Below are 25,449 nucleotides of genomic sequence, written 5' to 3'. Positions count from 1 at the left end.
CTGGGGATACAAAACATACATGAAAGCAACCCAGTCAAAAAGATCCATGTGTTAGCAGAAATTGACAACCAAGAGGCCAGGGAGTGGTCCTTACACTTCAGCACATGCGCCAACCAGGTAGCACCCTCAACCCCTTCACAGTCTGCTTCTTCCGCTGCACCTGCCCCCAAACCCAGGGCCCACGGCCAGCTGCACACGGAGGGCTGTGCCAGCAGAGATGACCCACTGTGAGCAGGCAGAGCATGTGAGCAGGCAGAGCCGAGCCAAGCTTCCACATTCTGTTTTCTGCTCACTTCCTGCCTTCCCCAGGTGGCCAGCTGCAGCCCACAAACAGAGCCAGCACCTGGAGGTTTGTGTCCGATGCTTTGGTACCAAAATAACTGGGCGTACAAGGGTTGTTCTGACCTCTGGTCTCCAGAGGCTTGTCTTTCAGCACTCCTCTCTGGCTCTCCCCACCTGCACTGTTCCAAAGGTCAGGCCTATTAATGTCCACCCTGACTCAGGATGTCCTGGGGTCAAGTGATGTAGGGACCCCACAGCTGGTCTTCTCCCCAGTGCCCAGCTCCCACCAGGCACAGTAAGATGAATCCCTGGATCACGGCTTGGCCCAAGGCTCCTGGAGGAGCCAACCAGAGCCAACTTTGGGTCTGGAGGACAACTGGAGGGGAGGGCCCAGGGAGACCATGGACAGAGAGTCTTAGAAGCCTCAAGGAATGAGTCACCCTGATAGTCCCTGTGCCTGGGTTCCCTTAGAGAAGGTACTAGGTTACCCTGATACCATGCCATTCCCTTAGCACAGAGGACAAAGGAACAGGTGACTGTGTTTGGCCCTGAAGACTCACAGGCCAAAGGCCCAGGCTTCTGCCTGTGTCGGTATCATCATTATTAATGCTTGCTGTGGATTGAATTGTATCCCTCCCAAAACACATGTTGAGTTCCTGACCTTTGTACCTGTGGACGTGATCCTGTCTGGAAATAGGGTTTTCTTGGTTATGTTCGTGAGGTCATCCCAGCGTAAGTTATGAGTAGTCAGGGTCAAGCCCTTCTGTACATGGCTGGCCTCCCTGGCCACTCCCTGAAGATGCCAGGGACCCTGAAGTCTACAGCTTCTGTGTCAGCGACATCAGCTTAGCCTCCCCAGCAAATCAGCCCGACTCAAACAGGGCAAGACGCACAACTTTATTTCTGTAACGAAGACTCGTGCTTTCTCTCTAGCATCACTCTAAAGTGCTAAGTCTCAGGCTTCACCAGTCGCCTGGTCTAACTTCAGGCCACTTCCCCTCCCCAGGCGCCTCTTCATTCGTCCTCTTCCTTGTCTTTCTTTCCTTCCTCGGTTTCCACCACATCTTTCAGATTTTGGCGAGCAAACTCCTCAAACACCAAATTTTCATCCTGAAAACTAAAATCAAACAAAGGACATTTTGATCATGACGCAGTCTTCAAAGGTTAAGAAGAAACTGTGAGGGAAACCGAAGATGCCTGGTCTTCATTTTGCCTCAGAGAACTGAGTAAGATCTTCCTACTTGATAGAACAGGGGCCTCGCTGTGTTCTTTCCATAACTTTTCAGTTAAAATCTCTTACACAGCAATGCGAGAACAGCGAAGGACTGCACAGAGTACACCAACAGGCCCAGGACGATAACTGCACACGCTAAGGACTAGGGAGCAGAAGGAACAGCAAGGGGTGGGTCTGAGAGTGCAGGACAAGAACCAGAGACTGGGTTTCTGTGCTGGAGGAGGGAAGTCACGGGACACAGGAGGACTTGAGGGCAGTGTTGAGTAGCTCACCTTTCCTTTGCCATTGCTGTAAGCACAGAATACAGGGGAGAGAAAGAGAGATCTATTAGCATAAATTCTGTATCATAGCTATATCCAGAAAGTTGCTTTCTCATTTAGATGACTTTATAGTTTGAGGGATAATAAGGCCTAACCCATTGCCATCAGGTTGATTCTGACTCATAGTGACCCTATAGGACAGGGTAGAACTGCCCCATGGGGTTTCCAAGGAGCAGCTGGTGGATTTGAACTGCCAACCTTTTGGTTTGCAGCTGAGCTCTTACCCACTGCACCACCAGGGAATTCATAATGTTGTCGTTGTTAGCTGCCAACCATTCAGCTCCCAACTCACGCACAATGGAATAAAATGTCACCCAGCCCTGCACCATCCACGTGATTGGTTGTGGATGGGACTATTGCAATCCATAGGGTTTTCATTGGTTGATTTTCTGAAGTAGATCACCAGGCCTTTCTTTCAAGTTTGTCTTAGTCTGGAAGCCACAACTGACGGACAAGTAGTGACTAATTTCTGCTTCTTTGCCTTTTCTTCCTGCATTTTTTTTTTAATTGCTCAGGTTTTTATTTTTATGTTCCTAAATAACATGTTTGTATTGTTGAGTCTTGACTTTGAAGGGGGAACCTCAATGATTTTTTTTCTCCCTGTATTTTTAGCCATCGCTGTCTTTAAGAAGTACCACAACCCTCACCTCCTCAGAAGAAGCAAGCCACATCTCACCTTTAGGATCACCTCCCTGATTCACCTCCTACTCTCTGACACTGCTTCTTTTTTCAAAGTATTTCTCCCTAAGTATTCTCCAGACCCATCCAGGTCCCAGGTGCCAGGGTGCTCGTAAGACCCTCACTCCGGGACCTACCACGAATCTTCCACGGCCAACTTCAGGGCTGAAGAGTGGTTAGGGCCTAACTGGCACCCCAGGTGGTTGGGGGTTAACCAGTACCCCAGGTTATTGGGGGTTAACCAGCACCCAAGTGCTTGGGGCTTAACCAGCACTGAAGTGGTTGAGGCATGTACAAAAGTGTAAGGACCACACCCTAGCCTCTTGGTTGTCAATTTCTGCTAACACATTGATCTTTTAGAGTGGGTTGTGTTTTCATGTATGTTTTGTATCCCCAGAGATATTTTTGTTGTTGTTGGGGCCCATCAAATCCCTTTTGACTCATAGGGACCCCATATAACAGAGTATAACTGCCCCTATAGGGTTTTCTAGGCTGTAATCTTTACAGGAGTAGATCTCCAGGTCTCTCTCCCTCAGCGGCTGGCTGGGTTCAAACCACCAGCCTTTCGTTTAGCAGGTGAGCACTTAATCTTTGTGTCACCAGCATGCCCCCCCAACCCCAGGATAATTGCTGTTATTTTGTTTTACTTTGTTTCTAGCTTTCTGGCCCACCTAGTAAAGTACCAGTGCAACCCTCAGGTAGGGGGCAGAGAAGTGCTAAATGAAGTTAAAGAACCAAAAACCCGTCGCTGTTTCATCGACTTGGACTCGAGGCGGCCGCTTGTATGTCAGAGTAGGACTGAGCTCCGTAGAGTTTTCAGTGGCTGTTTTTTGGGGGAAGTAGATGGCCAGGCCTTTCTTCTGAGATGCCTGTGGATGAATTCAAACCTCCAACCTTTCAGTCATCAGATGAGTGCCTTAACCATTTGCACTACCCAGGGACTACGGAGGGCTGCTTTTGTCTCCGTACCCACCTGGGAGGACTGCTAACCAGGCTTCACAGGAGGCTGATGCATCAAAGGCAACCCATGGACAAGAAACACACTTGAGGCCCAGGGCTAAGTGCTAAAATGACATTAACTAGGCCTGTCAGCCTTGAAGCAGCAGGCAACGAGGAAGAATCCAATCAGGCAGCTGCTGGATTCAGAATAGATGCTCTAAGTGGGGATGATAAAAACCTGGTCGCATTTCTCCAGCACTCGTTACATACTCGTTCTGTGCCCCTTGGCCCTGACAGGGCTTCTTAACTCCTCTTCTGCTTTCTCTGCTGAGAGTCTACCCACTTACTTCCGGCAGCCAGGAACAAGGCAGGGGAGATGTGAGCCCACACCTGGGAAGGCAACTTGGTGACTCGTAAACCCTCGGAAATCAGATCCGGGTTATTTGTTCTAAACGTTCCTCCCTGAAATCTCACGCCACATAAGATCGCTGCTTAATCTTGACACTGTCAAGTGTCGTGTTCAACATGACGGCTGTAACGTGAGCGACATTGAAGTGTCGTCCGTGGAGGTGAAGGACGAATCACTCCATTTTCCCCAGGTTAAGTTGTAAAGTCCTTCCACAGCTCCAGAAAACAACCCAACATAAATTGGCGACATCTCCTCAGGTGACTAGCTTTTAAAATGCCCTTCAAAGAGACCGGAAAGCATCTCGATCTCACATAGTTAAAAAAAAAAAAAAGTATTGTAATGATACAACAATGTACTAAAATGTATAACCAGGTTAAAAAAAAAAAAAAACAGACCTCTGGGCTGGTTGAGACCGGAGGACTCCCCGAGACTGTTGCTCTGAGATACTCTTCAAACCTTGAACTGAAACTAACCCCTGAGGTCACCTTGTAGTTAAATAACAAATTGGCTCAAAAAATAATGAATACCATCTGTAAGTACAGTGCTCCTTTTAAAAATCACCTACAGGAGACCAAATGGTCAATGTTTACTTTAAAACAAAGATAGGAATGTGAGGAGGCAGGGAAACTAGATTAATGGAAATGGAACCACCAGAAGGGAAACAATGAAAGTGCTCACGCGTTGTGAAGAACGTAACCAACGTCACTGCACAACCCGTGTAGAAATTGTTGAATGGGAACCTGAACTGCTGCGTAAACATTCATCAAAAATACAATAAAATATTATTTAAAAAAAAATATATGGCTAGACTTGCTCCCAAGAGACAATTTTTCCAAAATATTTGGAAAAAATACTTTGAGAAACCGTGTTTTTGAGACAAACCCCAGTGTGAATATGGGGGCTCATTCTAATTTTTAAGTGTCATCTCTTCATCAGTACAGAAAAGCTCTTGATGAAGTGTGAGAAAAATATACCCTGCTTGTTTATACCCTTTTACTTAAAATGTTCATTTATTAATGTAACTGTGAAGAGTTCTCCTTCAGACTGGTCCTTTCTTCTTCGGTGTCAGTGAAGCCGCCAGAATACACAGTGGAGAATTTTCCCTCAGAATTTTCTAGATTGGCCCTATATTATTTTTGCTGCTTCATTTACTTTTCTAAACAGCTTTATTGAGATGTAATGCACATCCCATATAATTCGCCCATTTAGAGTGTGCAATCCAGCGGTTTTTAGTATAGTCACAGAGGTGTGCAACCTTTGCTTTTTTACTCTCTCCCTCCACGTGGGGCTCCGTGGATTTACAATTCCAAGGGGCAGAGGCCTCGGAAACCGAGCCCACCCTCTTTTCTAGTGCGCTGTGTTCTCATCAGGGAGCCCTGGTAGTGGTTAAAGCAATTGGTTGCCAATCAAAAGGTCGGCAGTTAGAACCCACCAGCCACTCTGAGGGAGAAAGATGTGGCCGTCTGCTGCTGTGACGATTTACAGCCTTGGAAACCCTACAGGGCAGTTCTACTCCGTCCTATAGTAGGAGTTGGATTCGACTCCATGGCAGTGGCTTTGGCATTCTCTTCACAATCACCACCGTCAGAAATATTTGTCATCTTCTAAATGCCTGCCAGAGAGCAAGACTTCCCTTTCCAAGGAAATGCAAACGACTCAGGCTCTCAAATTTATTTTCCACCTAAGCCTAACTAAAACCATTGCCGTTGAGTCGATTCCGACCCATAGCAACCCTATAGGACAGAGTAAAACTGCCCCATTGGGTTTCTTAGGCTGTAAATCTTTACAGAAGCAGACTGTCACATCTTTCTCCCAAGGAGCAGCTGGGCCGGGGGTTTGAACCACAGACTTTCAGTTCACAGCCGAGCACTTTAACCACTGCACCAGTAGAGCTCCTTATTTTTTACCTAAACCATCTTTAAATCTAAATCCAGGTCTCTTGATGGCAGAACCTCCGCTTTTAAATCATCCTGATAAAGCCTGACTGGAGTGTCCCTGATCGAAGGGCAGGGGTGCTCCACCCCTACCCACTACCCAGAGGTGCACCAGCTACCTGGGCCGGGAAGGACACACGCTCACCTTTCTGGGGCCAGCTCAGTGACCTTGCCAATGAAATGGAATCTTGTGCACCTGGCTGCCCCGCTCAGAGAGGTAGTCAGGGCAGATGAGGACTGAATGAATAGTAAATGCCTAGAGAAAGCCAAGACAATGGGGTGACTGACCTGGGTCCTCGGGCTGGGGGTGCATGAGGCGAAACGGCACCTCAGTAGCCACTTCACTGTGAAAGAGAAGGCAGACTGGTGAGAACGCACACACAGCACACACACACACCACACACACACAATTATAAACCACGCTGTGAGAACTGTGGCTGCAGAGATTCACAAAAATCCTGAGGCTCAAGCTGAACGAGAATTCAGTGGAATTAAAAAAACAAAACAAAACACAAACAAACAAACAAAAACCCAGAAGTCAGGAAGTGGTCAAGGAAGAATTTTAAGTGTATTCCCTGGAATGTGGTCCCGAAACTGCATGTAAGCATGGCCAAGGCAGCTAGTATTTCTTCTTCTTGTTGTTGGTTAGCTGCTGTCGAATCAGCCCCTGACTCATGGTGACCCCAGGCCAACGGAACAAAACTCTGCCAGATTCTGTGCCGACCTTGTGACTGGTTGTGGATCATATCATTGTGATCCGGAGGGGTTTTGCTGGCTGATTTTTGGAATAGATCGCCAGGCCTTTCTTTCTAGTCTTAGCCTGGAAGCTCTGCTGAAACCCACTTAGCATAGTAGGAACACGCAAGCCTCCGCTGACAGATGGGTGATGGCTGCACATGAGGGGGATCAGCCGGGAATTGAACCCCGGCCTCCCACACGGAGGGTGAGAAGCCTACCACAGGACCACCTCCCCTTACTCCTGGCTAGTGGTTGCAGTGATGTGATATTGTGGAGGCAAAAGAGGTGAGATACTGGAGAAAGAATAGTACTTTTTTTTTTTTTTTCCAAAGAAATGCACTCTCTTTTATATCTTAAAATCTATGTGAGGCTGGTATATTGTGGGGCAGGGCACAGGGTCACTTGCTAAGGGACAGAACAGGGGTGGGGAGGGTCTACAGGATTCCCAAAGCCAAAGGGCTTCAGGGCAACTTGGAATTTGTCCAGGAAGGAGGGAGAAAAGGAAACAGGAAAAAAAGCAGAAAGGAAATTCGGACAGATAAGCGCGGAGACAGTGGGGTGAGGGGCAGCAAGGGTTACTCCTTGCTTCACCCAGGACCCACTGCTTCTTACCCAGGGGTCACCCCTTTGATCCAAACTCATCCCTTTACAATGAAGCCACCTTGTCAGACCCAGGTGCAGAAGGGGTCCAGGTGTACAGGAACACCTGGGATTCCATGTGAGGGAAAGAGATGACAGGCACTGGAGTAAAGGAGAATAGAAGGTCAGTGCCTGTCTCAAGCACTCCATAACTTGTTCCTTCCTTGTGTGTGATTTAAATAAAAGGCAGCAATCTCGATTCACGATGCCAGGAGGTGGAAACAACCCAAATGTCCATCAACAGATAAATGAATACACGAAACGTGGTCTATCTGCACAATGGAATGTTATTCAGCCATGGAAAGGAATGAAGTACGGATACACGCTACAGTATGGATGAACCCCGAAAACGTTATGCTAAGCGGAAGGGCCGTTCACAAAAGGACAAATACTGCATGCTTTTAAGTCTATGAAATGTCCCCCAATCGGCAAATCTATAGAGGCAGAAAGTAGGTTAGCAGTAGGCAGGGGCGAGAGGGAAGGGACATAGGGATTGATGGTTTAATGGCCGTGGGGTTTCTTTCTGGGGTGATAGAAAGATTCTGGGACTGGACAGTGGTGACAGCTGCACGATGTTGTGAATGTACTTACTGCTACTGAATTGAACAATTTAAAATGGTTAAAAATTCAAATTTCATGTTATATGTATTTTACCACAACTAAAAAAAAAAAAAGACAGCCACATGGAGAGAACCAGTTTTCGGGGTGTGTGTGTGTGTGTGTGTGTGTGTCCTCGCCCAGGTACAGGCCCAGCTACTGTCTTAAACAAGCATCCCAGCCTCCCAGCTCAGCCACATTGTGTTGATGTATCTGAAGGCAGTGTCTTCATTCCCCAACACCTCTGGGCACAACTACCCCGGGACCAGATTTTACCAGATACTGTATTTGAACCCAGGTTTGCTGTCCTGACATCCTGGGAATCAAGCAGAGAAGAAAGGTGAAGAGGCTTACCTGGAGGTGAGCTCTCCCAGAAAGCTAGGGAACAAAAACAAACAAGTCTGTGGACAGACAGTCCACCCAAACTAACACAGCTTTCTTGTTCATCGCCCAGAGGCGGGACAAGCTCCAGCCTCAGCCTTCGCTAACTCACAGCCCCAGGGCCTTTGCCCCCTTACTGGTCAGCCTAACTCTTCCCCTCCATGTGTGAGTTCATCCCTTCTCAAGAGGGTCAGTTCAGAAGAGGAACCTAAAGGTTCAAGCCCGGTGGTTCCAGAACAAAGCACAGGATCAGAAATTCTCCCCGGCCATTGTGAAATACCTGTTGCTGTTTGATCTTGACCGTTACAAAAAACTCCACCCTGTTTTTAGATCATCTCAGGGAAAACACTGTGCATTTTGATAACCACAATAAATATAAACACTATGTGGACCAAATGTGCAAAATAGCCCTTTTATTTTGTTGCCCAAAGCAAAATTCCAGAAACTCTTTATCTACTTAGAAATATGGACATGTAGGCGGTCCTTTTTTAATGGCTGAACTACCAAAGGTCATCCAGGTAAAAGGCCAGAGCCTTTAGCAATGGAATTTGGAAACGAAAATGAGAATCCAAGAGTTTTTCCCTTTTGGTGAGGTTAAAGAAATGGGATTAATTCCCCCAACATCAATGGAAAGCCGTTTCCTCCAGACTCTAAGATCTCTAGGGTCTTGTTGAAAAGGAGGTTCTTAAATCCTGTCGTTACAGCCAGTAGATGGGAAGGAAAGGAGAGGTCACCCCTTTGTGGGTGGGTACCTCCTCAGGCACAAATGAATGAAGGTTTACTGAGAGCTCATATTGTAGCTGCCATTTTGCCCCCCAAAATACTATGTGACATGAAGCTGACTGTCACGTCTGCACAACCAGTTGCATCGCCTGTGCGTTCACCTCCCTCCTCCCCATTGCTGTTGAGTATATTCTGACTCACAGCAACCCTGCAGGACAGAGTAGAACCACCCCACAGGGTTTCCAAAGCTGTAATCTTTACGGAAGCAGACTGCCACATCTTTCTCCCATGGAGCAGCTGGTGGGTTCGAACCGCTAACCTTTTGGTTAGCATCCGAGTGCTCAACCACTACGCCACCAGGGCTCCCTGCGTGTGCATACGCACATCTCTTTTTGCAGCGGCGCTGTTCTGATCGTGCGCATGTTTCATCAGCAGCTTTTCCACCTTTTCCCACTTAACGTTACAGCGGGGAGGATTGTGAAACGACGCAAATGTAGTCTCTCCGAAGCTCCACCTGGTGATCCGTAGACAGACCCGGTGAACCTTCCCTTCCTTTCTGTCTCCCAACCCTTCAGAAAAGGGACAGTTCAAATGTCGAAGGCCAAGACAGAGCAGGCAGGTGTTGGGACCAGGACACTCACCCTGACACTGTGAGCTTCACCTTGATCTGGTAGGACACCAGGATCCCCAGCACCGTCCGGTCTATGCCGTCCTTAATGCTGCCCAGACAGAAAAGACAAGGAGAAGAATGGAGACAGCCACAGAAACCAAGGACCAGATAAACACGCTCCTTCTCCTTCCATCCAGGTCAGCCCCACTGGAGGGCTCTTCCTGGGGAAGGGAAAACTTCACCAAGCTCTCAAAATCCTAGAGCTTTATGTTTTGGGGGCAGGGGAGGGGGTCCTTTCAAGCATTATAGCTTTGCTTTTCCTCTCTGGAAGTTCAGAGGGCAGAGTGCTCCACCTCCATTGACGCTAGTAGATCTATCTGGTCACCCAGCCAGAAACCGCATAGTTCTGGACTGAACTGTGTCCCCCAGAAATATGTGTTATAAATCCTAAACCCCTAGAGCTGGGGCTGTAATCCCATTTGGGAATTAGGATTTTCTTTGTTATATTAATGAGGCCGTATCGGTCCCGTTACCCTCCCTCAAGGTGATTCCAACTCATAGTGACCCCACAGGACCAGGTAGGACTGCCCACAGGGTTTCCAAGGAGCTGCTGGTGGATTCAAACTGCTGAACTTTTGGTTAGCAGCTGAGCTCTTAACCACTGCACCACCAGGGCTTCTATGGGTGTAGAGCTAATCTTAAACCAGTCACCTTCAAGAAGTAAAAAGAGCAGATTAGACACACAGAGGGAAGCACAAAGGGAGGGAAAGACACATTCCACATGGAAATCACCAAGGAACAGAGGAACAGAAGCTGAGAGAGACAAGGACCTTCCCCCAGAGCCAACAGAGAGAGAGCCTTCCCCTAGAGCTGGCTCCCTGAACTTGGGCTTGGAACCTCTTGAACTGTGAGAAAATAAATATGTGTTCGTTTAAGCCACCCACTGGTGGTATTTCTGTTATGGCCAAAAAAACAAACCAAACCTGTTGCTTTCGAGTCGATTCTGACTCATAGCAACTCTATAGGACAGAGTAGAACTGCCCCATAGAGTTTCCAAGGAGCGCCTGGTGTATTCGAACTGCCAACGTTTTGGTTGGCAGCCGTAGCTCTTAACCACTACACCACTGGGGTTTCCTCTGTTACAGCAACACTGTCAAAATCCCAGAGCTTTAAATATTTGGGGTGAGGGAGAGGTCCTTTCGTGCATTGTAGCTTGGTGTTTCCCTCTAGAAGCTCGAAGACAACAAAGTGTTCCTCCTTCTCCTTTGATGTTGGTGGATCGGGCCATCCAGCCAGAAATCATGTCCTCCTCAGCCCCCACTTGCCATAACCAGCCAACTGGCAAGCCCACCATTCCTCCCACCATTTTCCTGCCTGGATTATCTCTATCATTTCTCTCCCCCAGGCCAGGCTTTTTCCCTGAGTGCACACCTGCCACCTCACCGAAGCCAGAAAGACCTTCTAGGTTCGAGCCTAAATATGGCACAGCTGCCACTCTATGATCTGGGCTCTGCCTGCTTTGGCCACCTAGTTCTCCTGTGTCAGAGCTGACCAAACATCAACCTGCCCCTGAGTGCCCCCTCCCCCTCTTCTGCTCCCTGGACCCCAGCAGACAGTGCTGGTGTCCCTCCTTTATGCTCCTGCTCAGGGCCAAGCACGCGGACCCTCTATTATAGCCCCATCATGGGGACTGGTGACTGCCCCTGTCTTTATCTCCACAGCCCCCAGCCCCCGGCATCCTGCCTGGCATGGAGCGAGAGCTCAGTGAATGACTGAAGGTGCCAAGGGCATCAAGTTATTTCTGCGGCAAAACCCCTACGTCCAGCGTCCACTGATAGGTGGAGCTCCAAACAGTAACAGGTGCCATGCTGGGCATCATAACACAGGTTATTATTTCACATGATCCAACATGGGAGACGTGACTATTCAGCCTGGTGGTGCAGTGGTTAAGAGCTCAGCTGCTAACCAGAAGGTCAGCATTTCAAATCCACTAGCCGCTCCTTGCAAACCCTATGGGGCAGCTCTACTCTGTCCCACAGGGTCACAATGAGTCAGAATCAACTTGACAGAATGGTTTTGTTCTGTTTTAGTGTTTTTTTTTTTTAATTGTACTTTAGATGAAGGTTTGTTTTTTGTTTTTTTAATAGCAGGAATTAAGGTATGAAAAAAATCATGAAATACTAGCTAAAATATGTGAATAAGGCTGGAAAACCTAGCCAGGGAGGCTGAAGACAGAAGGCAAGGAAGGTCTGTGTCAAGAGGTCTGGGGAGGGGGCTGAGAAGGAGGCTTGGAGTTACAGCAAGGAAGGTTCTGGGCCTGGGAGGAGACACGATCCAGCGCAGGCACCTTGCGCTGGGTCGTGTCTCCTGATGGGACCACGATGTCCCCAGTTCACCAGAGCAGCTCTTTTAAAGGGCAAAATGCCTCTTGTCTGCAACTGTGGAGCGTAGCCAAGCACTGTGTGGAGAGACACTGCCACCCAAGGAGAAAGGGGTGTGAGCCCGAGGCCCCACCCCTTCGGCCAAACAGAAGCTGGGGACAGGATATGCTTTTAACCCACGCCTGAGATTACCTGTAAGCTGTCACACTGTGATCTTTCTTGCTGGAAGACACACACACACACGCAGGCATACACACACACATTTGTTAACCCAGGTTCTTCTGCAGTTTCACTTTTGAGGGCCCTAGAAGGCAGCTCTCAAGTTGAGGGAGAAACAAAAAGCACAAGGTCAGGAGCGGGACTTTGCTTGGTCATTAGCTGACCAGGTGAACTTGGACAAGTCCCTCATTCTGGCTGAACTTCGATCTCCTTATCAAAGGTGTAGAGACTTCCATGTTGGTAAAAAAAAAAAAAAAAAAAGTAGTGGCCGATGTTTATTGACCACTTAATGTGTGCTGGGCACCACACTACGTTGGTTTTCTCAGTCCTTGTATGAGATAAGAACTGTCAGTGCCCCACTTTACAGATGGGAAAATTGAGGGTCTCAGAGAACTCAAGTAATTTTCCCAGGGTTGCGGAGGGTAAGCTGGGGTTTGGCACAGGGCTGTCTCCAGAGTCCATAGGGGTGGGCATTGGCCTCTTATTGGGGCTACTCAGTCTGCACACAAACTTCCACTCTGTCATCTCGCCGGCGCAGCCCCTGAGGCCAGAGGGGTAAGACAAGAAGGGGGAGCAGGCCACTGCCACTCCCAGCCCCGGGCCAGCCCCACACTCACATGGTGCTGGAGGCCAGGTTGGTGTCCTCGTGTTTGATTTTCCCGTCCAGGGCGATGCCCCGCCTCTCGCGGTTGTTGGCCAGCAAGGGCACCAGGGTCAGCGTCTTGGTCAAAGTGCTGTTTGGGGGCACTTTCTCTCTGGAGGGAGAAAAGCAGAGCAGAGAGTTAGTTCATTGCCTCTCAGAACCACAAAAGCTGCCATCAACCCCACAAGGCCCTATTCGTCATCAAGCATTTTTCCCAAAGCTCCCAGAAAAGGTGAGCTCAGGTGCTTGTGAATCTGCCTTACAAGAAAAACAAAAAAACAAAAACCATTGCTGTTGAGTTGATTCCAATTCATAGAGACCCTCTGAGGCCCTACAGGAAGTTTCTAGACCATCACTAGTGAAATTTCAGAGCTGGCTGGCAGCAACCCTGGGACATTTCCTTAAGCTCCGAGTGTGTCCAGGTTCTGCAGCAGCGTCTGGGGCTGGAGAATGGGTGCTACCACTCACACATGTGCCTCTGACCTCTTTCTCCTCCACCCCGTGACGGGTAGGGCTCTCGGGTCCCCATTTACAGACATGAGTCATGCCCGTGGCTGCTCAGCCACAAGGGCAGGCCCAGGTCTCTCTGCCCGCAGAGCCCAGTGTTGCAGCCCAGGCCAGTGCTCTCTGGTGTACCGTCTCCTGCCCTTGGCCAGAAAGGAGGACGAGGTCCTGAAGACTGCCCCGGGGTCTGCACCAGGGCCATTCCTTCATCTGTTCCCAGGCAGGCTGCAAGTCTGAAATGCCATCTCAGGAGCCAGTTGCTGGAGTAGACCTTGATTCATGGTGCCCGTGTGTGTCAGAGTAGAACTGTGCTTCGTAGGGTTTTCATGCCCATTTTTTGGAACTAGATTGCCAGGCCTTTCTTCCAAGGCTTCTGGGACCTGGGACTGGATGGTGGACGGTGGCTGGGAGTCAGGTCTGACCTGATTTTGTGAAGTGTGCCCACCAGAGCCTGGGGTAGCCATGGGGTTCTGGGGCCTGGCTCCTGCTTTGTAGCCTTCTGAGGGGCCTCTAGTTTGGGACCCCTTACCTGATCCAGAGCTGCTTCCACTCTCTCCCCCACCCTTGGGGGACCCTACAATGGCTCCCAGTTTCCTGGAAACACTTTGGTTCAAAATGCCTCTGAGAATTGGAAAGAAGACCAGATAATGAGGTGTATGTTAGGGGGGAAAAAATGTCCCTGGGTGGCGCAAAGGGTTTGTACTCGAGTATTAACCTAAAGTTTGGCCGTTCAAAACCACCCAGTGGTGCCAGGAAAAAAGGCCTGGCAATCTGCTGTCATAAAGATTACCGCCAAGAAAACCCCTATGGTGTTGGAGTCAACTCAAAGGCAATGGTTTATCAGGGGGAAACCTGCCCAGAGACCGTCTGCTTGTCACTGCTGAGCATATGCAGAAAGGGGAGCAGGGCCAAGACCAGCCGGGCACCAGGGTGAGCAAGGGTGCACCCTAGAGGAGGACAGACCCACGCCTGGCACGAAGGAGCCAGTCAACATGTTTGGTTTCCTTCTGTCTTCCCTCCCCTGTAGACCTGGACTTAAACTTAGGTCTGAATCTGCTGAGTAATACCTCATCCCAATGTTGCCTTTTAAATGTTAGCTTGTCTCTCCTGATGCCCACCTTCCCCTAATTCTGGCCACAGGAGTGGGTTCACCACGGAAATAGAGGTGAAACAGGTAAGTCAGAGAAGGAGAAAAGAGCATGGTGGTTCACGGATTGAATTGTGTCCCCCCAGAATAAGTGGCATAAATCCTAACCTCTATACCTGTGGTTAAGGAGCTCTGGTGGTGTGATGATTAAAGTGATTGACTGCTAACCAAAAGGTCGGCAGTTCGAAACCACCAGGGGCTCCACAGGAGAAAGACACGGCAGTCTGCGTCCATAGAGATTTACAGCCTTGGAAACCCTATGGGGCCTATGTGAGCCGGAATGGACTCAAAGGCAGTTGGGTTTGGGTGTTTTTGCCTGTGGTTATAATCCCATTTGGGAATGGGTTGTCTTTGTTATGTTACTGAGGCAGGATTAGTGGAGGGTGTGTCTTTTGAGATAAATAAAAGAGGTTAAACAAGCCATCAAGCAGAGATGGGGGAAGAGAGATGCCAAGACACATGGAGATCTCCAAGGAACCAAGAAGCAGAAGTTGAAGAGACGAGGCCCTTCCTCCAGAGCCGACAGAGAGAAAGGCTTCCCCTAGAGCTGGCGCCCTGAATTTGGACGTCTAGACTTCTAAACAGTGAGAAAATGAATTTCTGTTTGTTAAAGCCACCCACTTGTAGTATTTCTGTTATAGCAGCACTAGATGACTTAGACAGGTGGTATTTTTAATCTCGAGGCTTTTACTGAATTCTTCATCCTAATCCCTTTACCTGGGATTTTTTTTTCCCCATGTAACAGTGTCTAGAATATGCCAGCTTTACAAAGAGGGGGAAAGTGTACAAGGTTTCCTTCTGAGTTGATGAAAATGTTCTAAAACTGCCTGTGATGACGGTTGTACACAACTGAATGGTACACTTTTTAAATGGGCAACTTGTGTGGTATGTGAATTATAAGTCAATAAAGCTGTTTAGAAAAAAATAAAAACAAACAGCTTCCAGAATTCTCCTCTGAAGGTGAAGGTGGATGGGTGGGGGGTGCATAATACCCAGAAGCCTGTATATTCAATGAACCTATCTGACCCATGGAAGCAGCAGTCAAAAAATCAAACGATGCATTGCATTGGGCAAATTTGCTGCAAAAGACCTCTTTAAAGTGTTCAAAAGCAAAGACGTCACTTTGAAGACTAAGGTGCATGGGAAAGCTGGACAATGGATAAGAAAGACGGAAAAAGAATTGACACCTTTGAATTATGGTGTTGGTGAAGAATACTGAATATACCACAGACTGCCAAAAGAATGAACAAATCTGTCCTAGAAGAAGTACAATCAGAATGCCCCGTGGAAGTAAGGGTGGCAAGACTTCATCTCACATACTTTGGACACTAACATTATCAGAAGGGACCAGTTCCTGGAGAAGGACATCACCCTTGGTAAAGTAGAGGGTCAGCAAAAAAGAGGAAGACCCTCAACAAGATGGATTGACACAGTGGCTGCAACAGTGGTCTCAAACATAGCAATGACTGTGAGGATGGTGCAGGTCCAGGCAGGGTTTGTACATAAGGTTGCTACGAGTTGGAACTGACCCTACGGCACCTAACAACAACATCTGACCATCTTGCGCAAAGTATAATGGAGCAGGTCTCTCAGTACAATCCGAAGGAGCCATCACAGTATTCTCATTTGCTTTTTATTCTAATCAAGGGAGAAGAGCCATTCCTGACAAGGGGCTAAAAATGCATACATCCTTCTGATCCAGTTGCCATTGGTACAAGAGGTTCACATTGATGAGAAGATCAAAAGACAGAGAACCCTTGCCTGGGCTGGCGGGTGCTTTGGTGATCTGCCAGGGCAAAAGTCGTATCTAATTCCTAACAACTCCAGATTGACAACCTCAACTTCAAAGGCTACACAGGAAGCTTAGGGAGAAGTGAGTTTATGTCAACAGAGGAGGAACATCTCTGAAAAGGAGGGTGTTGTGGATTGAATTGTGCCCCCCGCAAAATATGTGTTGTAAATCTTAACCCCAATCCCTGTGGTTATAATCCCATTGGGCAATGGGTTTTCTGTGTTATGTTAATGAAACAGGAATAGTATAGGGTGTGTCTTAAGTGAATCTCTTCTGAGATATAAAAGAGATTAAACAAGCAAGTGAGCAGGCAGAGATGCAGGAAGACACATGCCAAGCCACAGGAAGATCACCCAGGAGCAGAAACTCAAAGAGACAAGGACTTCTTCCAGAGCTGACAGAGACAGAGAGCCTTCCCCTATAGCCAGCGCTCTGAATTCGGACTTCTAACCTCCTAAACCGTGAGAAAATAAATTACTGTTTGTTAAAGCCATCCACTTGCAGTACTTCTGTTATAGCAGCACTAGATGACCAAGACAGAGGGTGAGAATGGGTGCACAACTCAAAGAATGTAATCAACGTCACTGAGTTGTACATGTAGAAACTGAATTGTTGTACATTCTGTTGTGTATATTCTCAACAACAAACAAAATAAATTAAAAAAAGGATTTCAACGACAACTCATTCCAAGGCTAAACAGTAAGGCACAGCTGTTCCCACACGTGACGTTTCCATCTTTACTTCTCTCACCTCTGTCCGTTGGGCTGATTTCTCAGAACTCTGAGGAGATGGGTGAGGCAGGGTAAAGTGAAGACGGGGTTAAGATGCTAAGATTTTTGGCAGCCCCTGAGGTGGGACAAGGGAAGACCATGCAGAGCTGGTGAGCCAGCTGAGCATTTGAGTTCCCTCATCAGCGATCAGCAAAAGGGGAACCTGACCGGAAGGAAGGGCAGACCAGGATGCAGAAGTGCGACCGCTACTCACTGCGTTTCCTCCGTGGCCACCGGCTTGACGTAATAGTCACTGGAGTAGAGGACCACATTTGCCACTTGTTCCACTGCAGAGAAGGAAGGGGTGGGGTGAATTAGCACGGGACCCTCCACACCACACTCGAGCTGTGTGCCTTCATGGGACACTGTCCTCATGGGTCACCATTCTCATCTGCCTCCCAGGTTTGTCTTTCTCAGCCCACAGCTTAAATGCAGCGACTTCCAGGTTCAGTCCTCAGGTTGTTTCTGTTCACCAGTAACTCCCACCCATGAGCCAGAGCCCCCTTCTCTCCTCCGAGCTCACCTATTTCCAGCTGCCCATGAGACATCCCTGGGTATCCTTCAAAGGTACACAGTCTTCCAGCACTGGATCTTTCTCCAAACCCCACCTTCTTCCAACACCCTCTGTCTTATTTACTGAGCAGCCTCCTTCTGGTTCTCCACACTAGAAACCATCTGGAGGCAGCACAGGATTGATTCCTGGGGGTAGCAAGGTGGCTAGGAAGATGGGGTCTGAAGCCAGACTACCAGGAAAACCTGTTACTGTGGAGTTGACTCCAACTCATGGTGCCTCTATGTGTGTCTGAACAGAACTGTGCTCCATAGGATTTCCAATGGCTGTTTTTTCAGAAGTAGATATCCAGGCCTTTCTTCGGAGGTGCCTCTGGGCGGATTCAAACCTCCGCCTTTCAGTTAGCAGCCAAGCGCATTCATCAATACTAGAAAATCCTAAATTTTAGTGTTTACATTATGGTGACTCAAGGTCTATTTGTGCCAACCAGGGACTCCAGAGCCAGACTTGTTGTTGTGGGCCATTGAATCAATTTTGACTCATAGAGACCTTAGTTTAGTTGTTAACTGTGGGGTGAGTTATTTAGCTCCTCTGAGCCTCAGTTTCCCACCAGTAAAATGGCAATGGTAACTGCATCTAACTAACCCTATGGAGCCCTGGCAGCATAGCGGTTAAGAGCTTAGCTGCTAACCAAAAGGCCAGCAGTTCAAATCCATCAGCCACTCCTTGGAAACCGTATGGGGCAGTCCTATAGGGCTGCTATGAGTCAGAAAAGACTTGACAGCACCCAACAACAATAATAACGACCCTACAGGATCTTTGAAAGGATGAAAAAGATGACCTTAAACCTTTAAAATCAAGTTTGAGGATTGAAAGAAACAACGGATTCGATGCACTTAGCACATTGCCAGGCCTATGGAAACCTATCACCGCTTCATTTCGGAAATTCGACAGCTTCTTTCCCGAGTTAGGGGCTTTGATGTTAGGACTCACTAAACTCTCAGAAATCATTTTATACCATAACGATACCTTACCAATCCCCCTACTTTGTGGAACATGGTATTGAACACCACAGACAGTGTGCCAAATAACTCCAGGTCCTGCAAAGCCCTAACGGTGTATGAATTAAATCAACAGAAAACAAAACCAAAATGTTCAAATTAAGCATTCCTGTGAGGAACCTGGATAGCCTGAACGGTTTGCATTTGGCTGGTAACTGAAGGTTGTTGGTTCAAACCAACCTTCGGAAGAAAGACCTAGAGATCTGCTTTTGTAAAGATTATGGCCAAGAAAACCTTATGGAGCAGTTCTACTTGGTAGTACGTAGGGTTGCCATGAGTTAAACAGACTTGATGGCAACGGGTTTGGTTTTTCCGTTTTTATCAGCAACACAAAATCTAGGATTTTCTGGTATGCATACATCTAAATTCCTGCACCTCATCTATGATGGGTAGAGAGGAAAAAGAGGAAAGTGGTGTATGATATCATGGTGACCGATCATCCTGGTACACCTGGGACTATCGCCATTTTAGCACCGAAAGTCCCACTTCTTGGAAAATCTCTGTCCTGGGCAAATAGGGACAGTTGGTTCCCTAAGACACTATGACATTGTCTTGGCCATTAAACGTTTAAGTTAGAAGTGAACCTAGAGGTCACCCTCCTAGGCCATCCCCTTGCATCTTTTTATGCAGCCCATTCTTTGGTTTCTGTTCAATCAGTTTTAAAAAAACACTTCATTTAAGACTGTCCCCTGCACTTTGATGCCCTTCCAGCCCTGCTGGTGCAGTGGTTAAACACTGAGCTGCTTAACCGAACACTTGGTGGTTGGAACCCACCAGCCGCTCCTTGGGAGAAAGCTGTGGTAACCTGCTTCCAGGACGATTACAGCCTAGGAAAACCTATGGGGCAGTTCTACTCTGTCACATGGAGTCACTATGAGTCGGAATCGACTCGACAGCACCCAGGAACCACAAGGGCATTTTGATGCCCTTCAGGCTGAGGAAACATGTAGCAAAAGCCTGCAGGAGGCGCCTTTCCTGCAGTCCCACAGCCCTGAAGGCGAGGCTCGGCCATTACACCATGGTGACTCAAGGCCCGACAAGAGCATTTTACCTTGCACAAAGCACATTCCCTTAGAGGTTTACAAACCTGAGAAAGTAGACAGGGAGCCGCTCCTGGGGGCAGGAGTTAGGACTTACACTTTCCATGCCCACAGTTAGGCCCAGGGGTTTCAAATCCAGTGCTTTTCCCCACTATGTGGTGCATTGGCAAACAAAATTAACCACTGATCACAGAAGGAAAAGTCCCCCTGTGACTTCCCCCACCACCATCTGGCAGGGTAAGGCCCTTCCAGGAAGGCATGACCATGGGAAGACAGGAAGACAACCTGGCAGGGATGTTGTCCTAAGACAGAAGTCAGTCCTAAGCTGGGAAGGTCCTGGGTGGTGTAAACGTTTAACACACTCAGCTGCTAAACCAGAGGTGGGAGGTTCAAGTCTACCCAGAGGCACCTGGAAGAAAGGACTGGTGATGTACTTCCAAAAAATCAGCCTTAAAAATCCTATGGAGCATAATTTATTCTGACATGCATGGGGTCGCCATGAGTTGGAGTCAACTCCAAAGCAGTTGGTAAACTGGTGATAAACTGGGCAGGGTGTTGACTGAGATGACATTTATAAGGCCTTTCCTCCATCTAAGATCCTGCTGACTACGACAGTCGAGACACATAAGCAATCCAAGGGCCCAGAAAAGCTGACGAGAGGACGGACCCTTAGGAAACGGGACAATATTGAGAAAACCTAGATGACTGCTCTCCACTTTTGAAAGGAAGGTCTTACCTGAGGCTTTAATCTTCTTCACTGTTTTCTCTGTGTTATTGGTCACAGTCACTGTCACAGGAATGGGCTCCCCATGGTAATAGATCTGAAAGGTTAGCAGATCAGTCAGAAGGGGAGTAGGGGAGAAAAGACTCATGGCTTTCTAAATTCTTCATCTTCATACCTTTACCTATTGGGAAAGTGACTGATTTCCCACACTGATAAGAAAGGTAAAGTGATAGTGACGTGTTTCCTTTAGAGAAGGACCCAGAACATGCTCTGCCCAGTAAAAGCTGGCAGGATGCTGACAAGGATTTAAGGGTGAACAAGGTGGGGCAAGGGTGTTCTCTGCCTGGAACACTGAGTTCTGAGAAAGTTGTGCCAGGGTAAGCCAGGGGGTCTTAAGTAGAATTCTAAGGTTATTTGAGGCAGAATGAGCAAAATGAAAGGAGGCCATTAGAAAGCCCGGTGACAAAGGTCTCCTCAGCAGAGTGCTCTAGGCCCAGGGGGCATACCTTTGTACATGTACGCACACACAAACACATACACATGCCCATATGGTACACTGAGTTTTGACCAACATGTGTGTACCACTGTTGGTAGCCAAAGGGATCAGAGACAGCCTTGGCCAGTGGTTCTTCCCCTTCTTCCACCATGACACATCACATACATAACATTCACACGTAATGCACCAGCCCTGTGTGCTTTTTGTGAGACCTAACGTTTTCAGGAAACTAAGTAATTTTTAATAATCACACCTATTGATCAGGAAAGGTATACATCCAGGTTGTAGCCTTTCACCAAGCTTATTCAACCTGTATGCTGAGCAGATAATCCGAGAAGGTGGACTATATGAAGAAGGACACGGCATCAGGATTGGAGGAAGGCTCATTAACAACCTGCAATATGCAGATGACACAACCTTGCTTGCTGAAAGGGAAGAGGACTTGAAGCACTTACTGATAAAGATCAAAGACTACAGCCTTCGGTATGGATTACACCTCACCATAAAGAAAACAAAAATTCTCACAACTGGACCAATAAGCGCCATTGTGATAAGCAGAGAAAATATTGAAGTTGTCAAGGATTTCATTTTACTTGGATCCACAATCAATGCCCATGGAAGCAGAAGTCAAGAAATTAAATGATATATTGCATTGGGCAAATCTGCTGAAAAAAAGCAAAGATGTCACTTTGAGGACTAAGGTGCGCCTGACCCAGGTCATGGTATTTTCAATTGTCTTATATGCATGTGAAAGCTGGACAATGAACAAGGAAGACCAAAGAAGAATTGATGCCTTTGAATTATAGTTTTGGTGAAGAATATTGAATGTACCATGGACTGCTAGAAGAATGAACAAGTCTGTCTTGGAAGAAATACAGCCAGAGTGCTCCTTAGAAGTGAGCAAGGTGAGACTTTGTCTCACACACTTTGGACATGTTATCAGGAGGGGCCAGTCCCTAGAGAATAACATCAGGCTTAGTAAAGTAGAAGGTCATCAAAAAAGAGAATAGAAAGACCCTCAACAAGATGGATTGACTCAGTGGCTGCAATGATAGGCTCAAACATGGCAACAATTGTGAGGATGGCACAGGACCAGACAGTGTCTTGTTCTGTTGTACACGGGGTCACTATGAGTCAGAACCAAGTCGACAGCACCTAACAACAACAACAACATTGATGCTACAACGTCCGTGGGTGGGGCAAACGGTTAACATGCTCAGCTGGTAACCAAAAGGTTAGAAGTTCAAGTCCACCCAGAGACACCTTGAAAGAAAGGCCTGTAATCTACTTCTGATAAACCAGACATTGAAAACCCTGTGGAGCACCATTCTACTCTGACACACATGGTGTCACCATGAGTTGGATTCGGCTCGACAGCAACCAGTTTTATTGATGCTACGTTAGTAAACGAGTCTCCCGGGTTGCAGAGAGGGCAAAGGTGGGGGGATACGCCAGGGGAGCTATGTGACAATGCCACCCTTTCTCTCCTCCAGGCAATCAGGCTGCCAGTGAGTAAGATGCAGGTAAGGTTGACGCTATCGTAAGGATCACACAGAGCAGGTGCAGATTAAGACGGGCAGCCCATTGTTCACCAGCTTGGGGCTTGAACTACCGCTAGAAACAAGATTGACTGCAACCAGCAGAGGCTGGTGACGTGAAGGGGCACCAGTCACAGTGATGCCTGGGCTGCCTCCCCCGGCCCGAGGTTACCTCTTTGCTGAGGGAGACTGCAAGGTGCAGGGGCTTGTCCGACATGAAGAACTGCCAGGCCGACTCAGCTTGGGGCTGAGGGCCCATCTCCGTCGGAGCATGCTGTACTTTACGGATCAGCAGACGCACAGAGCTCCTGTGGACGGAAAGCCACGGACATGTCCTGGGATTAGCACCCAGACGCCTCAGGACGGCCTTCCCCATCTCTCTCCCCATGTTCATGCTGGTATCCTTCCAGGAGGCTCCCAATGGAGACTGGGCGAACTAAAGAGCACTTGGACAATGGTCTGATTCTGAGGCGGCCCTGTAAGCGGAAGAACCTGGAGGGCTTGGTTCCGGGCCCTTCCACTGTGGTTTCATGGGCTGTGGGGCGTGAGCCGCCAGCTCCCCTAACTGGCCGTTCTGTCCTGTCAAGAGTCGGCTCTGCCTCATCCTGGTGTGCAGTTGATGTGTGAGTGGGTTCTGTGTCTTACGTGAACATGCTTCAAACGCATTGCCATCCAGACATTTCCAACTCATAGTTACCTTACAGGACAGAGTAGAGCTGCCTCGCAGGGGTCCCTAGGGTGGAATCTTTACACAAGCAGATTGCCAGGTCTTTTCTCCCGTGGAGCAGCTGGTGGGTTAGAACCACCAACCTTTCCATTAGCGGGTGAGTGCATAACCACTGCGCCACCGGGCTCCTTGAACATACTCAAAGCCCCGTGTAATGTGACTTGTTTACTATCATTTATTATTATAATTGTGTGCGGAGAAGATGTTGAGGGCGTAGCTCAAAACCTTGTTTGGGTGCAAGAAGGAAACTGAAGAAAAAGGGCATCTGGGAGCTGGTGGGGGCTGACGGGAACCCCTAAGTTACTAACTGCTCGACAACGTTTTCTTTTGCTTTTGTTTTTTTTTCTCCCCAAATGATCAGCCACTTGACCACATCCTGTTTGCAGAAGGTTCCGTCCTTAATTACCCTGACCTGGGTGACTCCGCTACCTTGGGCCAGGCTGGCCCTGTAAGGAGAGCCCTGTCACACTGAGGCAAAGTGAGCGGCAGTTTCTCACCCCACCTCCTTGCCCCCAAGCCCCCACATCTATGCCCACAACCACGCTCTTACTTTTTGGGAATTTTGTCCTCTTCACCATCTGTGTTATCTGCGGCAAATGCTTTGACCTCAAAATCGACCCCACAGGACTGTTAAGGGCAAGAGAACAGACAGGACAGCGGTCAATGGCTCTCTTCTCAGCAGAGACTTGAGGCAACAGGATGGAGGTTTAAACCTCAGGGGTGGGGGGTGTTAGGAGTCACGATCTTTGTTTTAACCATATCCTTTTTAGGATCTGAAACGAGAGTCTGAGTGAACTAACAATGAAATGATGACATTAGCGTGAGGAGAGGCTCTCAGTCCAAAGCCCCCAGAGAAGGGGACTCAGCATGGTGGACTCGTCCCCTGCACGACCCACAAAGCCTGGCTCGCCACTGGTCCTCTCCTCCCACCATCTCCTTTCGTGTCCGGCCCCCTCAAACACGACCCTTGTGGACATTTTACTGACTTCTCACTGCCCACAGCAGGGGTGACAGACCCTCACAGGGGTGGCAGCGGGAGGGGCGGACAGGCATCCATGAGGGTCCCATACTGGGGCGCCAATGCCTTGATCCCCATGGGCAGCTGCTGTCCAGCTGCAGCAACCATAGGATGGTAAGAGGGGATCCCGGTGCTGAGGAATCCCCCATTTTTAAAAAGAAGTTGAAAATGGGACTTGAGGTGAAATATCCTGATTTTTAAATTAACTAAATAAAAAACAATGTAAACATGGCATGGGCCCAACAAAGGCAACTGCGGGCCCTGTCTCCTGCCCTCAGCCCCAGGGCACGCTTCCCTCAGCCTTGAGCGCCAAGCCCCCCATCACCTCCTGGTGTCTCCCTGGTAACGCACACATGGGGAACACAGGAGGTAAGGCACCAACTGACTGGATGGAAAAGGTATAATTGGCAAAAGGCCACAGAATCATCTGGGTCAACGGTGGCAGAGAAGCCACAGTTTTCTGTGTTCTGCTGCCATGGAACTGCAGAAATTCTGAAATTTAGATGGAAATTTGTATACACATCATTACCCACCATCATGCTGACATCGTTTAGCGAAGCTCCACCTCTGTTCACCCATCTCATTTCTGCCCTCCCCCACCACTTTATGTTCCAGTATATTCCAGTATGTTCTGGTATGTTCCGGGCAAACTTGCTCCCTGAACATGCCATGCACTTCACCATTCTACCCTGGGTATGTGCTGCTCCTTCTACCTGAGACACTTGTCCCCTTTCTCCCCACTTGACAAACTCCATCATAGTCCTTTGGAAACCCGTCACTTCTTTGCTCAGAAGCCACCAACGGCTTCTAGCTCAGAAAATACACCAAGTCCCTACAGTGGTCTACTAGGTCTCCTGGCTGCCTGTCCCCAGACCACTCTGACCTCAGCTTCTACCATTCAGCCCTTGTTCCTTCCCACTCAACACACCGGCCTCCTTGCTGCCCCAGAACATGCCAAGCACAGCACTAGTGTTCCCTCTGCCTGGGGGGCTCTTCCCAGGTAGAGTATGGCTTTCCCCCTCTCTTCCTGTGGGTCTCTACTCAGCGTCAGGGCATGAGAGAGACCTGCCTGGAACGTCCTGGACAAACATCCCCCCGGGTCTCTCTGAGCCCCTCACAAGCCTTTGTCCCCTAGAGCACCCATTCGCATCTGCTGTACTACATTGTTACTCGTGTGTTTTTGTCTGTTGCTCTACATTAATGTGTGAGATCCATGAGAGTGGGGAGCCTAGTGTTTTGTTCCCTAGGCTGGTCACAGTTAAGAATGATAAAGACAAGTGATAGCTTCACGATGCTTCATCATACTGGCCTCTCTACTGCTGTGTATGTGTGAAATTTTCTTTGATAAAAAGCTATTTTTAAAAGTTTATTGAAGGAAGGAAGGGAGGGAGGGA

At 48.3% G+C, this 25,449-nt stretch overlaps 1 protein-coding gene across 4 annotated transcripts in view; it reads right to left on the bottom strand.

The window, feature by feature from the left end:
• Window positions 1-1,206: 1,206 nt before the first annotated feature.
• SAG (S-antigen visual arrestin) overlaps window positions 1,207-25,449 on the bottom strand; it is a 40,947-nt gene continuing 16,704 nt past the window's right edge. Inside the window, exons 7-16 of one of the 4 annotated variants that reach the window (XM_049889028.1) lie at window positions 23,588-23,664; window positions 22,483-22,618; window positions 20,289-20,373; window positions 17,155-17,227; window positions 12,702-12,839; window positions 9,516-9,593; window positions 8,125-8,148; window positions 6,085-6,140; window positions 1,789-1,804; window positions 1,207-1,399 (exon numbers count right to left, since the gene is read on the bottom strand). In XM_049889028.1, the coding sequence (XP_049744985.1) occupies window positions 1,297-1,399; window positions 1,789-1,804; window positions 6,085-6,140; window positions 8,125-8,148; window positions 9,516-9,593; window positions 12,702-12,839; window positions 17,155-17,227; window positions 20,289-20,373; window positions 22,483-22,618; window positions 23,588-23,664 (786 nt within the window). In that variant the 3' untranslated portion in view covers window positions 1,207-1,296. The remainder of the gene's footprint in view (window positions 1,400-1,788; window positions 1,805-6,084; window positions 6,141-8,124; window positions 8,149-9,515; window positions 9,594-12,701; window positions 12,840-17,154; window positions 17,228-20,288; window positions 20,374-22,482; window positions 22,619-23,587; window positions 23,665-25,449) is intronic. The other 3 variants (XM_049889030.1, XM_049889029.1, XM_049889031.1) reach the window with 3 other exon arrangements.

This window comes from Elephas maximus, chromosome 6 (assembly GCF_024166365.1).
Source record: "Elephas maximus indicus isolate mEleMax1 chromosome 6, mEleMax1 primary haplotype, whole genome shotgun sequence".
Taxonomy (NCBI): Eukaryota; Metazoa; Chordata; class Mammalia; order Proboscidea; family Elephantidae; genus Elephas; species Elephas maximus.
Note: the sequence above shows the minus strand (reverse complement) of the source record. Positions and strands in the feature narration are given on the sequence as shown.